This window comes from Engystomops pustulosus, chromosome 8 (assembly GCF_040894005.1).
Source record: "Engystomops pustulosus chromosome 8, aEngPut4.maternal, whole genome shotgun sequence".
Classification (NCBI taxonomy): Eukaryota; Metazoa; Chordata; class Amphibia; order Anura; family Leptodactylidae; genus Engystomops; species Engystomops pustulosus.
In genome coordinates, this window is record NC_092418.1 from 32,435,093 (window position 1) to 32,448,116 (window position 13,024).

General features: G+C 45.3%; 1 protein-coding gene and 1 non-coding gene across 5 annotated transcripts in view; both read right to left on the reverse strand.

Moving 5' to 3' along the window:
* Positions 1 to 8: 8 nt before the first annotated feature.
* TRNAL-AAG (transfer RNA leucine (anticodon AAG)) lies at positions 9 to 90 on the reverse strand. Its single transcript has one exon. It is a non-coding gene; the product is annotated as a tRNA-Leu (tRNA).
* A 4,426-nt stretch (positions 91 to 4,516) lies between these two features.
* The window catches only part of EEF2K (eukaryotic elongation factor 2 kinase), a 59,612-nt gene continuing 51,104 nt past the window's right edge, over positions 4,517 to 13,024 (reverse strand). For all 4 annotated transcript variants that reach the window (XM_072120582.1, XM_072120584.1, XM_072120583.1 and 1 more), the window contains one exon: positions 4,517 to 6,628. In XM_072120582.1, the coding sequence (XP_071976683.1) occupies positions 6,519 to 6,628 (110 nt within the window). In that variant the 3' untranslated portion in view covers positions 4,517 to 6,518. The remainder of the gene's footprint in view (positions 6,629 to 13,024) is intronic.

Consider the following 13,024-nt stretch of genomic DNA (forward strand, 5'->3'; position numbering starts at 1 on the left):
AATTTCTGTGGCAGCGGTGGGATTCGAACCCACGCCCCCGAAGAGACTGGAGCCTTAATCCAGCGCCTTAGACCGCTCGGCCACGCTACCTCCATGCGAGAATAAGGGTTCTCCATGTACATAACCCTAATATCCGGAAATGTCACGCTTCTGAAAACACTGAATTTATTTTGATATTTTTGTGAATAGGACAAAAACTATAGGATCCATTCAAGAGAAGACTTGTTTGTGAAATCAGCATAAACATATGGAAACTGCCAACATATACCTCATAATATATGCCCATAGGCCAGTGATGGCTAACCTATGGCACTGGTGCCAGAGGTGGCACTCAGAGCCCTTTCTGTGGGCACTCAGGCCATCACCAGAGATGACTCCAGGTATCTTCCTGCAGTCCCAGACAGCCCAGGACTCGCTGTGCACAGAGATATTTTAAAGTGACAGCTCTACCTGGGAGTATTTGCTGCTTTATTGGTGCCCCCAGGTGCTGGTATCAATGACACATTAAATTAAATTTCTGTGTTGGCACTTTGCGATAAATAAGCGGGTCTTTGTTGTAGTTTGGGCACTCGGCCTCTAAAAGGTTTGCCATCACTGCCATAGGCTATCAGCTTCCATATATTGTGTGTGGTGAAAGCAAAACTTATAACAAAATTTATCATTTCTGTTCTCCTCGTTTAGGGGATTGTGAAATAACAGGCACCAGCAATGCCCCAAAGTCTTCATAATGGAGTCCTTCAAGCCTACGTTGTCCTTCATTATACGTTACAGTTTATCCCAACTCAGCTGTTTATTATATATCCACACAAAAAAATCATAGATACACGATACCTACCTCGGGAGAGTTTGTCACGCATAATACGCTCCGAAAACCGCTTAGCGTATAGACTCCCATTGACCTAAATGGAGAGTAGAGGCGCACCCTTGGTCACTCTCAAGTCATTCAAATCTATGAGAGCGATGAAAATACCTCAGGGCGCATTCACATTATGCGTTTCGTCGCATTCAAAAGGCTTCATCCTTGATCACATGTTGAAGTAACATTGCGTTTTAGCAAATGCAATGGAAACGCAATGTTACTTCAGCATGTGATCAAGGTTGAAGCATTTGGAATGTGTGGCAACGTGTGATTAAGCCCTGGATACTTTTGGCACCCTCATAGCCTGCACTCACACATTTCATTTGCATTGTATAAATGTACGTGGGCAGGGCTCGGCCCAGTCGCATATTTGTAACAAGGACCCGGTGTTTGCATGTAAACAACGCACAGTAATTATACAAATTATGCAAATGAACACCAACGGAGCCCAGAGATCCTCCGACTCATTTACATAATTTTAAAGCCTTAAAAAAAAAAACAGGGCATAAAAAGCTAAAAAAAAATAGCAGATCCTTCCAGAGGGAGCACACACCAATATGTACATGTGCTTGGTTTACAATCCTTCATCCTGGTGGTATATTTCCTTTAAATCCCCTATCTGCCCGGGGCCATCAGTGGTTCTATTATAAAACCCTTCTCTGCCCTAGACCACCAAGGGAGTGAAGTTTATCCCTTTAATAAGCTTTGAACTCAGGATCTGTTAATATTAAACAGTTTTACAATAATATATGATATTACTGTTTTGGTAGATAAAATTAATGTTGCTTGCCGTATCGTAGCACAGTGGGCACCCGTCGGCACGCAGGGAGAGGAGGAGGTGAGCGCTGCTCACCCCCGCCCCTCTCCATAGTGGAATATGGGGCATGGCGCCGTATGCTGAGAAAAGATAGGACATGTCCTGTCTTCTCACAGGGTACGGAGCGGTACGGTGCCGGTACATGTGCTGCACCGTACCACTCCCCTAGGGCGCCGTGCGCCCATTCATATCTATGGGTGACGCACATTGGCCGTATATATACGTCCCCCATACAGCAGTGTGAATACAGCCTAAACATGAGAACATTTTGATGGGGATTACGCACCTTTTAACCCACTTACCTAATACACCTAGCACAAGAAACAATTTTCTTTCATACTGTATGTAGTTTAATTCCTGCACTAGGAGACCATCAGCTCAGGAATGAGCTACACATTTTGCATTGTCTACATGTAAAACATGAATTTCTCATTCCTGATCGCAAGCGTAAGGTCCCTTTCACACTTGCGTTTTTCACGCGCGTTTTCTGCACGTGCTTTTGGCGCGCAGAACTTGCATTGCACTCTGACCCATTGTAACCAATGGGTCTTTTCAGACTTGCATTTTTTTTCACGCACACACGCGCGTTTTTTTTAACGCGCGTTTAAATCTCAACATGCTCTACTTTTGCAAGTCACGCTTGTGAAAAATGCACCATACAAGTCTATGGAGATGCATCAAAAACGCATTGCACTCTGAGACACTTGCAAGTGCAACGTAAGTGCAATGTGTTTTTCACACATCAATTGCCATAGAAAAGATAGAGCTCAATCTTGAGTCCATTGAAACGCATTGAAATTGCATTGCAATTGCATTGCAATTGCATCAAAAACGCGCGTGAAAAACTGAGACACTGAACAAACTCTGACTGAAAACTGATTGCACTCTGATGCAAAATGTGCGTTTTTCACTGACCAAACCCTGATCGCACCCTGATCAAACTCTGACGTGATCTGCAACGCAAGTGTGGAAGGGGCCTTAGGCCCCTTCCACACTTGCGTTGCATTTCACGTCAGAGTCTGATCAGGATGCGATCAGGGTTTGGTCAGTGAAAAACTGACATTTTGCATCAGAGTGCAATCGGTTTTCAGTCAGAGTTTGTTCAGTGTCTCAGTTTTTCACGCGCGTTTTTGATGCAATTGCAGTGCAATTTCAATGCGTTTTTCACGCGCAGAAAATGCGCGTGAAATGGACTCAGGACTGAGCTCTATCTTTTCTATGGCAATTGATGCGTGAAAAACGCATTGCACTTGCATTGCACTTGCAAGTGTCTCAGAGTGCAATGCGTTTTTGACGCGTTTCCATAGACTTGTATGGTGCGTTTTTCACGCACGTGACTTGCAAAAGTAGAGCATGTCGAGATTTAAAAAAAAAATGCATGCGTGAAAAAAAATGCAAGTCTGAAAAGACCCATTGGTTACAATGGGTCAGAGTGCAATGCAAGTTCTGCGCGTCAAAAGCACGCGCAGAAAACGCGCGTGAAAAACGCAAGTGTGAAAGGGGGTTTTCTGCGCGTGCTTTTGACGCGCAGAACTTGCATTGCACTCTGACCCATTGTAACCAATGGGTCTTTTCAGACTTGCATTTTTTTTCACGCATGCATTCGCGTTTTTTTTAACGCGCGTTTAAATCTCGACATGCTCTACTTTTGCAAGTCACGCGCGTGAAAAACGCACCATACAAGTCTATGGAGATGCATCAAAAACGCATCGCACTCTGAGACACTTGCAAGTGCAATGCAAGTGCAATGCGTTTTTCACGCATCAATTGCCATAGAAAAGATAGATCTGAGTCCTGAGTACATTTCACGCGCATTTTCTGCGTGTGAAAAACGCATTGAAATTGCATCGAAATTGCATTGAAAACGCGCGTGAAAAACTGAGACACTGAACAAACACTGACTGAAAACTGATTGCACTCTGATGCAAAATGTGCATTTTTCACTGACCAAACCCTGATCGCTCCCTGATCAAACTCTGACGTGATCTGCAACGCAAGTGTGGAAGGGGCCTAAGTTGACTGTTTCCAGTGTCAGAAAGGCCCACCAGAAGATCCCCCACTACCCTGCACCTACATTACTGCACCTCATAGGTAAAACAACCCAATTTGGAACTGGATTCTATTTTATTTTCAAGGAGATGGCAGAGGTTCAGCCCCAGAATAATTACCTGTTGGGCCTAAGAAACCCTTGTCCGGCGCTGATGGTGTCCACCCTGAATGGGACGTATGATGAATGCTTCTGCCTAAAGGAAGTTATTAGGCGGTTACATGTGTGACCAAACCCTAATACCTCATTCACATGGCTGCTGGGGGACGTATATACGAGCACACGTTAGTGTGAATTTACTGTAAGGGTCTGATTGCCTGCTCTGCAGCACATCAAGCTACATGTCCGCGTTTTGTGAAGCTGACGAATCTAAATTTCGGGTCCCCTCATCTCTACTGCCGGGAACAGTCCGAACTACCCCCCACATTTTTGTAAATGGTTTAATTTGTCAGGATACTACCAATAAAAGAACTTTATGAAAAAAAAAAATGAACAAGCCCATCGGTCTATGAAACAAATTTCCTGTTTATTTGAAAATAAAACAGAACATTAAAACATTGAATCATAAACCCATACTACATGCGTTTTGCACATGAAAGATATTCGCACATTCGCTCGGCCACGCTTCTCTTCAGTCATTTATAACAATGTAAGCTTTTCTTTATTTGCTTCTGCTTTAAGCAATTATTGTATTAAGTGTATCTTTTACACAAATGTCACCAACACAACCCTACAGGATCCCATACAATACATTGCATATTTTTTTTTGTAAACATTACATCACATTTTAGGCTTTTTTTTTTAGTTTTTTTTTTTTAATTCAGTACAGTCTTTTCAAAAACTTTTTGTTTGTAAAGCTGCAAATGCAGAGAATAGTCATTAGTCGTAAGAAACATTCCATTCAACCTACAGGTTTATAAGAAAAGTGTTCGGTAAGGTTCTAGCCGCTGGGATGCACACTACTTCATAGATGAGAGTAAAAATAGTTCTAGTTAGAATATATGCAGACACCTGAGCTACGTCTTTTTGGATATTCCAGGAAAACACAAGAGAAAATTCAGTCTAGTAGATTTTAAGGGTTTCCAATTTTACCAATCATTGCTGCTCCTTTTCTGTTGTTGGGACATAAACTGCATTAATATCAAATCTTAAGTTACAGCTATTTCCTTCAACTGTCCCATGCACATGCACACTCTGCTTGGCGTGCATGAATTCAGAATAGAGAGAACTATCTATGAATCCTCTTTTTGAGAACAAAGGATGAGGCATGTTAGAGTCACGAGACCCCATACACATTAGGAGGGTCTTTCAGTCTTGAGTTGTTGTCTTCATATAACAATAGTAGTAGCTTATAGTAGTTACAGATTCCTATCTATTCGTAACATTACTGCAGTAAAATGTGTACCATCAGTAAAGCAAGTGCCATGCTAAACCTGTAACGGCAAAATCTAAGCAATTAACTTGCATATACTGTATAATAAACAGCAAAAATGCGATATAAAAACTACATCCTATCCAAGTCTTTGTATGCTAGAAAAAGGCAAACATGCTCAAAAGTTTCTATTCTGCAGAAATAAAGTGTTAAAAGCAAAAAAGTGAACGTGCAAAGTCTGTGCGTAAATTTTTTTTTTGCAGACTTAGTAAATTTATTTAAAAAAATAAAAAACAAATGTTAATATTGTCTCTTGATTAGTATTCAGCTAACACATAATTCTTTCAGTAGGGACTGCCTCTGGTGGAGTACTGATTTATGGCGGTGCCAACAATAGGACACAGTATACAGGCGGTCCCCTACTTAAGGACATCCGATTTACAGACGACCCCTAGTTAAAGACGGACTCCTCTGCCCCCCGTGACCTCTGGTGAAGGTCTCTGGATGCTTTATTTTAGTGCCAGGCTGCAATGATCAGCTGTAATGTGTCTGTAATCAAGTTTTATTCATAATCCTTGGTCCCATTGCAGCTAAAATTTTCAAAATCTAATTGTCACTGGGACAAAAAATTTTTTTTGTCTGGAGCTACAATTATAAAATATAGAGTTCCGACTTGCATACAAATTCAACTTAAGAACAAACTAATGGACCCTATCTTATACGTAACCCGGGACTGCCTGTAATCGGCTTTTAGAGTGTCAAAATTGGACAACCCCCTTATGGTCAGGCTACGGAATGATGTAGGAAAAAAGAAAAATCTAATCTGATTAACCATTTGCAGTCTCAGTGTGAATACAAGTTTAAGATCTAAAATGTACATTTTTTCCAGTTTTGTTGCCTAAAAATAATTAAAAAAAAAAATACATAAAAATCCCCCCAAAAAACCTACATTAAAGCACATGTCAAAAAATAAACTTGTGATTTATCTTCTCTCGACATGAAACCCTAAAATCCATATGTAGCAAATAGGAAGCAATATGGCAGCTGTACTTCATTCCTGAGAGATGGATCAGAACCTCGGTGTGTGCATAGGGTCCGGTTTAGCAGATGTGAGGTTGACATATTTTGTTTTTGTAAATGCAGCAAAGAACCTGGGTCACTCATACACTGTCACATAACGTATACACAGGATCACACAGGATTCCTGCTAGATCTGTGGACATTCTTACCCCATCCTACTATAGCTAGCAAAAAAAAATTATTTTTTTTTTACAATTTTTACATTTTTTTAAACTTTTTTCAGTGTAAACAAGTATTAGGAGGGTTCAGAGACGACAAAATAATTCCGTAACAAATATAAAATATAATTCTTATTTAAAGGGAATATTTTCAGCTGCCATGTTCGTTGCTATGGGGACGACATTCATTCCTCCATGAGGGCCCAGGCCTCCTCGGCCTTCTGGTAGTACTGATTTGCCAGCCTTCCTTTCATGGCCTCCATGGCCGCCTCGGCAGCTTCCGTGTATAGTTCACCTATATGAAAGACAGGACAATGTTACTACAAGTGGCCAAAACTGGACAATAAGGGTTGTCAGGGGTAGAAATAGTTGAGTAGTAATAGTTCTAATATTTTTTTAAATCCTTATCATTTTGTACACATTTACCCAGAAATTTTAACACATTTATATTAATGTATTTTATTTCCAGTTTTCATATGATTCAGGTCCCATCCATTGAACTCTCAGGAAACTATGGTTTTAGTTATTTCCAATTTTCTATAGGGGCTTTATAGGCCATCAATAGAGATGAGCGAACATGCTCGTCCGAGCTTGATGCTCGTTCGAGCATTAGCGTACTCGAAACTGCTCGTTGCTCGGACGAATACTTCGCCCGCTCGAGAAAATGGCAGCTCCCGCCGTTTTGCTTTTTGGCAGCCAGAAACAGAGCCAATCACAAGCCAGGAGACTCTGCACTCCACCCAGCATGACGTGGTACCCTTACACGTCGATAGCAGTGGTTGGCTGGCCAGATCAGGTGACCCTGGGATAGACTAGCCGCTGCCCGCGCTGCTCGGATCATTCTGTGTCTGGATGCCGCTAGGGAGAGAGCTGCTGCTGGTCAGGGAAAGCGTTAGGGTGTTCTATTAGCTTACTGTTAGGCAGGAGTGATTCTCCAAGAACCCAACAGCCCTTCTTAGGGCTACAATAACGTTCTACTTTTTTTTTTTTTATTTGCATCTAGTACCATTTTGTGAGGAATTAGCAGGGGGACTTGCTACCGTTGTGTTTAGCTCTTAGTGGCACACATATCCACCTCAAACACCAAAGTGGGAAAATTTAGTAGGGGTTGGATTTCAATTAGGCACAGTCTGCCATTTTTCCTTTTTTATTTTACGTTTATTTTGTTTAATAACTCAGTGTCATCTCATCTGGCATAGTAGTGTGCTTTCATACTTGGCTAGAAAATAGCCATAGGAGAATCCAAACGACTTACGCCTACAGTAGCGTTATATATTTGATTTCTGGTTGATCTGCTGGTGGCTGTCCTTGCTGCAGTGCATCTACTAGCCAATTGTCAGCAATTTGTAGTGAGACTTGCGACCGCTGTGTTTTGCGCTTAGTGACGCACATATCCATTGCAAAGACCGAAGTGGGAAAATTTAGTAGGGGTTGGATTTCAATTAGGCACAGTCTGCCATTTGTCCTTATTTTACGTTTATTTTGTTTAATAACTCAGCGTCATCTCATCTGGCATAGTAGTGTGCTTTCATACTTGGCTAGAAAATAGCCATAGGAGAATCCAAACGGCTTACGCCTACAGTAGCGTTATATATTTGATTTCTGGTTGATCTGCTGGTGGCTGTACTTGCTGCAGTGCATCTACTAGCCAATTGTGAGCAATTTGTAGTGAGACTTGCGACCACTGTGTTTTGCGCTTAGTGACGCACATATCCATTGCAAAGACCGAAGTGGGAAAATTTAGTAGGGGTTGGATTTCAATTAGGCACAGTCTGCCATTTGTCCTTTTTTATTTTACGTTTATTTTGTTTAATAACTCAGCGTCATCTCATCTGGCATAGTAGTGTGCTTTCATACTTGGCTAGAAAATAGCCATAGGAGAATCCAAACGGCTTACGCCTACAGTAGCGTTATATATTTGATTTCTGGTTGATCTGCTGGTGGCTGTACTTGCTGCAGTGCATCTACTAGCCAATTGTCAGCAATTTGTAGTGAGACTTGCGACCGCTGTGTTTTGCGCTTAGTGACGCACATATCCATTGCAAAGACCGAAGTGGGAAAATTTAGTAGGGGTTGGATTTCAATTAGGCACAGTCTGCCATTTGTCCTTTTTTATTTTACGTTTATTTTGTTTAATAACTCGGTGTCATCTCATCTGGCATAGTAGTGTGCTTTCATACTTGGCTAGAAAATAGCCATAGCAATAGGATAGCATTGTTTGGTTTTAAAAACTCAAAAACACAAAAAAAAAAAAAAAAAACACAAAAAAAAGTAAAAAAAAAATTAAAGCTATAACTCTCATTTTAAAAATGTTTAACCCGAGGGCTAGGGGTAGAGGACGAGGGCGGGGACGTGGGCGTCCAACTACTGCAGGGGTCAGAGGCCGTGGTCCTGGCCGGGGTGAGACACCACCTGCTTATGAGGGAGCAGGGGAACGCCGCAGAGCTACACTCCCTAGGTTCATGTCTGAAGTTACTGGGACTCGTGGTAGAGCACTGTTGAGGCCAGAACAGTGCGAACAGGTGATGTCGTGGATTGCTGACAATGCTTCGAGCAATTTGTCCACCAGTCAGTCTTCCACGCAGTCCACCCATGTCACCGAAATCGCCACTCCTCCAGCTCCTGCACCTCAGCCTCCTCCCCCCCAGTCTGCCCCCTCCCAGGAAAATTTGGCATTTGAACCGGCATACTCTGAGGAACTGTTTTCTGGACCCTTCCCACAGTCACAAACCACTTGTCCGGTTGCTGCTGAGCAATTTTCCGATGCCCAGGTTTTCCACCAGTCACAGTCTGTGGGTGATGATGACCTTCTTGACGTAGTGGAAGTGTGTAAAGAGGTGTCCGACGATGAGGAGACACGGTTGTCAGACAGTGGGGAAGTTGTTGTCAGGGCAGGAAGTCCGAGGGGGGAGCAGACTGAGGGATCGGAGGATGATGAGGTGACAGACCCAAGCTGGGTTGAGAGGCCGGGTGAACACAGTGCTTCTGAGACGGAGGAGAGTCCTCGACCAGAACAGGTTGGAAGAGGCAGTGGTGGGGCCAGACGGAGAGGCAGGGCCAGAGCTGGTGCATCAGCGCCAAATGTGTCAACTAGTGAAGCTCCCGTGGCGAGGGCTCTTGCGGCGAGGGCTAGATCTTCAGAAGTCTGGAGGTTCTTTAAGGAAACACCGGATGACCGACGGACTGTGGTGTGCAACATTTGCCAAACCAGGCTCAGCAGGGGTTCCACCACTACTAGCTTAACTACCACCAGTATGCGCAGGCATATGAATGCTAAACACCCCACTCAGTGGCAACAAGCCCGTTCACCTCCGGCCGTGCACACCACTGCTCCTTCCCCTGTGTCAGCTGATAGTCAGCCCCCTGCCCAGGACCCTGCCACAAAAACCCCATCGTCGCCTCCACGATCCTCCACAGCATCCACCAGCGTTCAGCTCTCCATACCCCAGACGCTGGAGCGGAAACGCAAATATAGTGCAACCCACCCGCACGCCCAAGCCCTTAATGTGCACATCTCCAGATTGCTTAGCCTGGAGATGCTGCCCTATAGGCTAGTAGAGACCGAGGCCTTTCGCAACCTCATGGCGGCGGCCGCCCCTCGGTATTCGGTCCCCAGCCGCCACTACTTTTCCCGATGTGCCGTCCCAGCCCTGCACCAGCACGTGTCAGACAACATCACCCGTGCCCTGACCAACGCCGTTTCTGACAAGGTCCACCTGACCACGGACACGTGGACGAGTGCTGCCGGGCAGGGCCACTATATATCGCTGACGGCACATTGGGTTAACTTGGTGGAGGCTGGGACCGAGTCTGACCCTGGGGCTGGTCATATACTGCCGACGCCGAGGATTGCGGGGCCTACCTCGGTCCAGGTGTTTCAGGCCTACTATGCCTCCTCCTCCTCCCACCCCTCCTCCACCTCCTCCTCCGAACTACCATCCGTGGGCACGGCGCCATCAGTCGGTAGCTCTAGGCACAGCAGCAGTGCCGTTGCTAAGCGACAGCAGGCGGTGCTCAAACTGCTGAGCCTAGGCGATAAAAGACACACCGCCCAAGAGCTATTACAGGGCATCACGGCGCAGACTGATCTGTGGCTGGCACCGCTGAACCTGAAGCCAGGCATGGTTGTGTGTGACAACGGCCGTAACCTGGTGGCGGCTCTGCAACTCGGCAGACTGACACATGTGCCATGCCTGGCCCATGTGTTAAATCTGATAGTTCAGCGTTTCCTCAAGACATACCCCAATCTGTCAGATTTGCTCACGAAGGTGCGCCGCATCTGTGCGCATTTCAGGAAGTCCAGCACAGATGCTGCAACTCTCAGGGCAGCGCAGCGCCGCCTCCAACTGCCCGCTCACCGACTGTTGTGCGACGTGCCCACGAGGTGGAATTCAACACTGACCATGTTATCCAGAGTTTACCAGCAGCGCCGAGCCATTGTAGACTGCCAGATGTCAACTTCCACCAGAACTGGTAGTCAGGTCAGTCAGCTTCCTCAAGTCTACAATGAGGAGTGGACGTGGATGTCTGATATCTGTCAGGTGCTGAGTAACTTTGAGGAGTCAACACAGATGGTCAGTGGCGATGCCGCCATCATCAGCCTCACCATCCCGCTGCTTGGCCTGTTGAAAAACTCTCTGATCAGCATGAAGTCGGAAGCTTTGCGCTCGTCACAAGAGACGGGGGAAGAAGATTCCCTTGTTGATAGCCAAAGCACCCTTAGGTCTGTTTCTCAGCACATATCGGAGGAGGTGGAGGTGGAGGAGGATGAGGAGGAAGAGGAGGAGAATGTTGGCGAGACACAAGAGGGGACCATTGTTGAGTCCTTTACTGTTCAGCGTGTATGGGCAGAAGAAGAGGAGTTGGAGGAGTTGGAGGAGGAGGAAATGGACAGTCAGGCCAGTGAGGGGAGTGAATTCTTACGCGTTGGTACTTTGGCGCATATGGCAGATTTCATGCTAGGCTGCCTATCCCGTGACCCTCGCGTTCAAAGAATTTATTCCAGCACCGATTACTGGGTGTTCACTCTCCTGGACCCACGGTACAAGCAAAATCTTTCCACTCTCATCCCTGCAGAGGAAAGGAGTGTGAGAATGCATGAATACCAGCAGGCCCTGGTGCACAAGCTGAAACAGTATTTCCCTTCTGACAGCGCTAGCGGCAGAGTGCGTAGTTCTGCGGGACAAGTAGCGAGGGAGAGTAGGCGAGCAGGCAGCTTGTCCAGCACTGGCAAGGGTACGCTTTACAAGGCTTTTGCCAGCTTTATGTCACCCCAGCAAGACACTGTCACCTGTCCCCAGTCTCGGCAGAGTAGGGCTGATCTTTACAGAAAGATGGTGAGGGAGTACGTAGCTGACCATACCATCGTCCTAAATGATCACACAGCTCCCTACAACTACTGGGTTTCAAAGCTGGACATGTGGCACGAACTGGCGCTGTACGCCTTGGAGGTTCTTGCCTGCCCTGCCGCTAGCGTCTTGTCCGAGCGGGTTTTCAGTGCAGCTGGTGGCATCATCACCGATAAGCGTACACGCCTGTCGACTGACAGCGCTGACAGGCTGACGCTTATTAAGATGAATAAAGCCTGGATTTCTCATAATTTCCAATCTCCACCAGGTGAAGGAAGCTCAACCTGAATAATTGATCCACTCCTCCTCATTTTCCTCCTTCTCCTCCTCTTTGTACAGTAAAGCAGAGGAAACTGGCTATTTTTGACAGGGCCCACTGGCTCTTGCTATAGTACTTCATGCATTTAATTTTTCTGGAGGGCCACCGACCCGGTCCTCTGTTTTAAACAATTTTTGGGAGTGCCACATACAGGCACTCAATCTATTCTATTTTTCTGGAGGGCCACCTACCTGCTCCTCTGGTTTGAAAACTTTTTGGGACTGCCACATACAGGCACTCAATCTATTCTATTTTTCTGGAGGGCCACCTACCTGCTCCTCTGGTTTGAAAAATTTTTGGGACTGCCACATACAGGCACTATCCAAATTAAATTGTCTCCATAGCAGCCTCCACACGTTGTCTCCATTGCTACCTCCAAAAGTCGTCCATATAGCTGCCTCCATACATCGTCCCTTTATCAAACGAGGTGTGTCAGGCAGAAATTTGGGTTGTTTTCATGGATTCCACATCAAAGTTGTTAACTTTGTCGCCACCCAGCTGTGTTATCCACAAAATATACTAATAAACTTTTATCATTTACCAATATTATTTCAGCGCTTCTTGCGCATCTGTTTACATTCCCCTCACCCGCCATATCCTAAACTTATAAGAACGCTACTACACTTGATCTTATACAAAAGGTTCTTAGAAGTGCTGTTTGGGGAGTAGCCTAGAGACAGGGGCTTGGATTGGCGAAAGCTCGCCTGGCAGCGGAGCGCCAGCTCCATGCCAAGATCCAACTAACATAGTTTTAACTGCAGCACCTTTAATCTACTACTAGTTCACTGCCTCCATACATGGTCCCCTTATCAAACGAGCTGTGTCAGGCAGAATTTTGGGTTGTTTTCATGGCTTCCATGTTAACTTTGTCGCCACCCTGCTGTGTAATCCACAAAATATACTGGCAAACTTTTATCATGTACCGATATTATTTGAGCGCTTCTTGCTCACCTCCTTTGGTTCCTCTCTGCCACCCATTGGTTTGAAGCCTGAGTCCATTTAGGGTATGTCGCCATGCCACTCT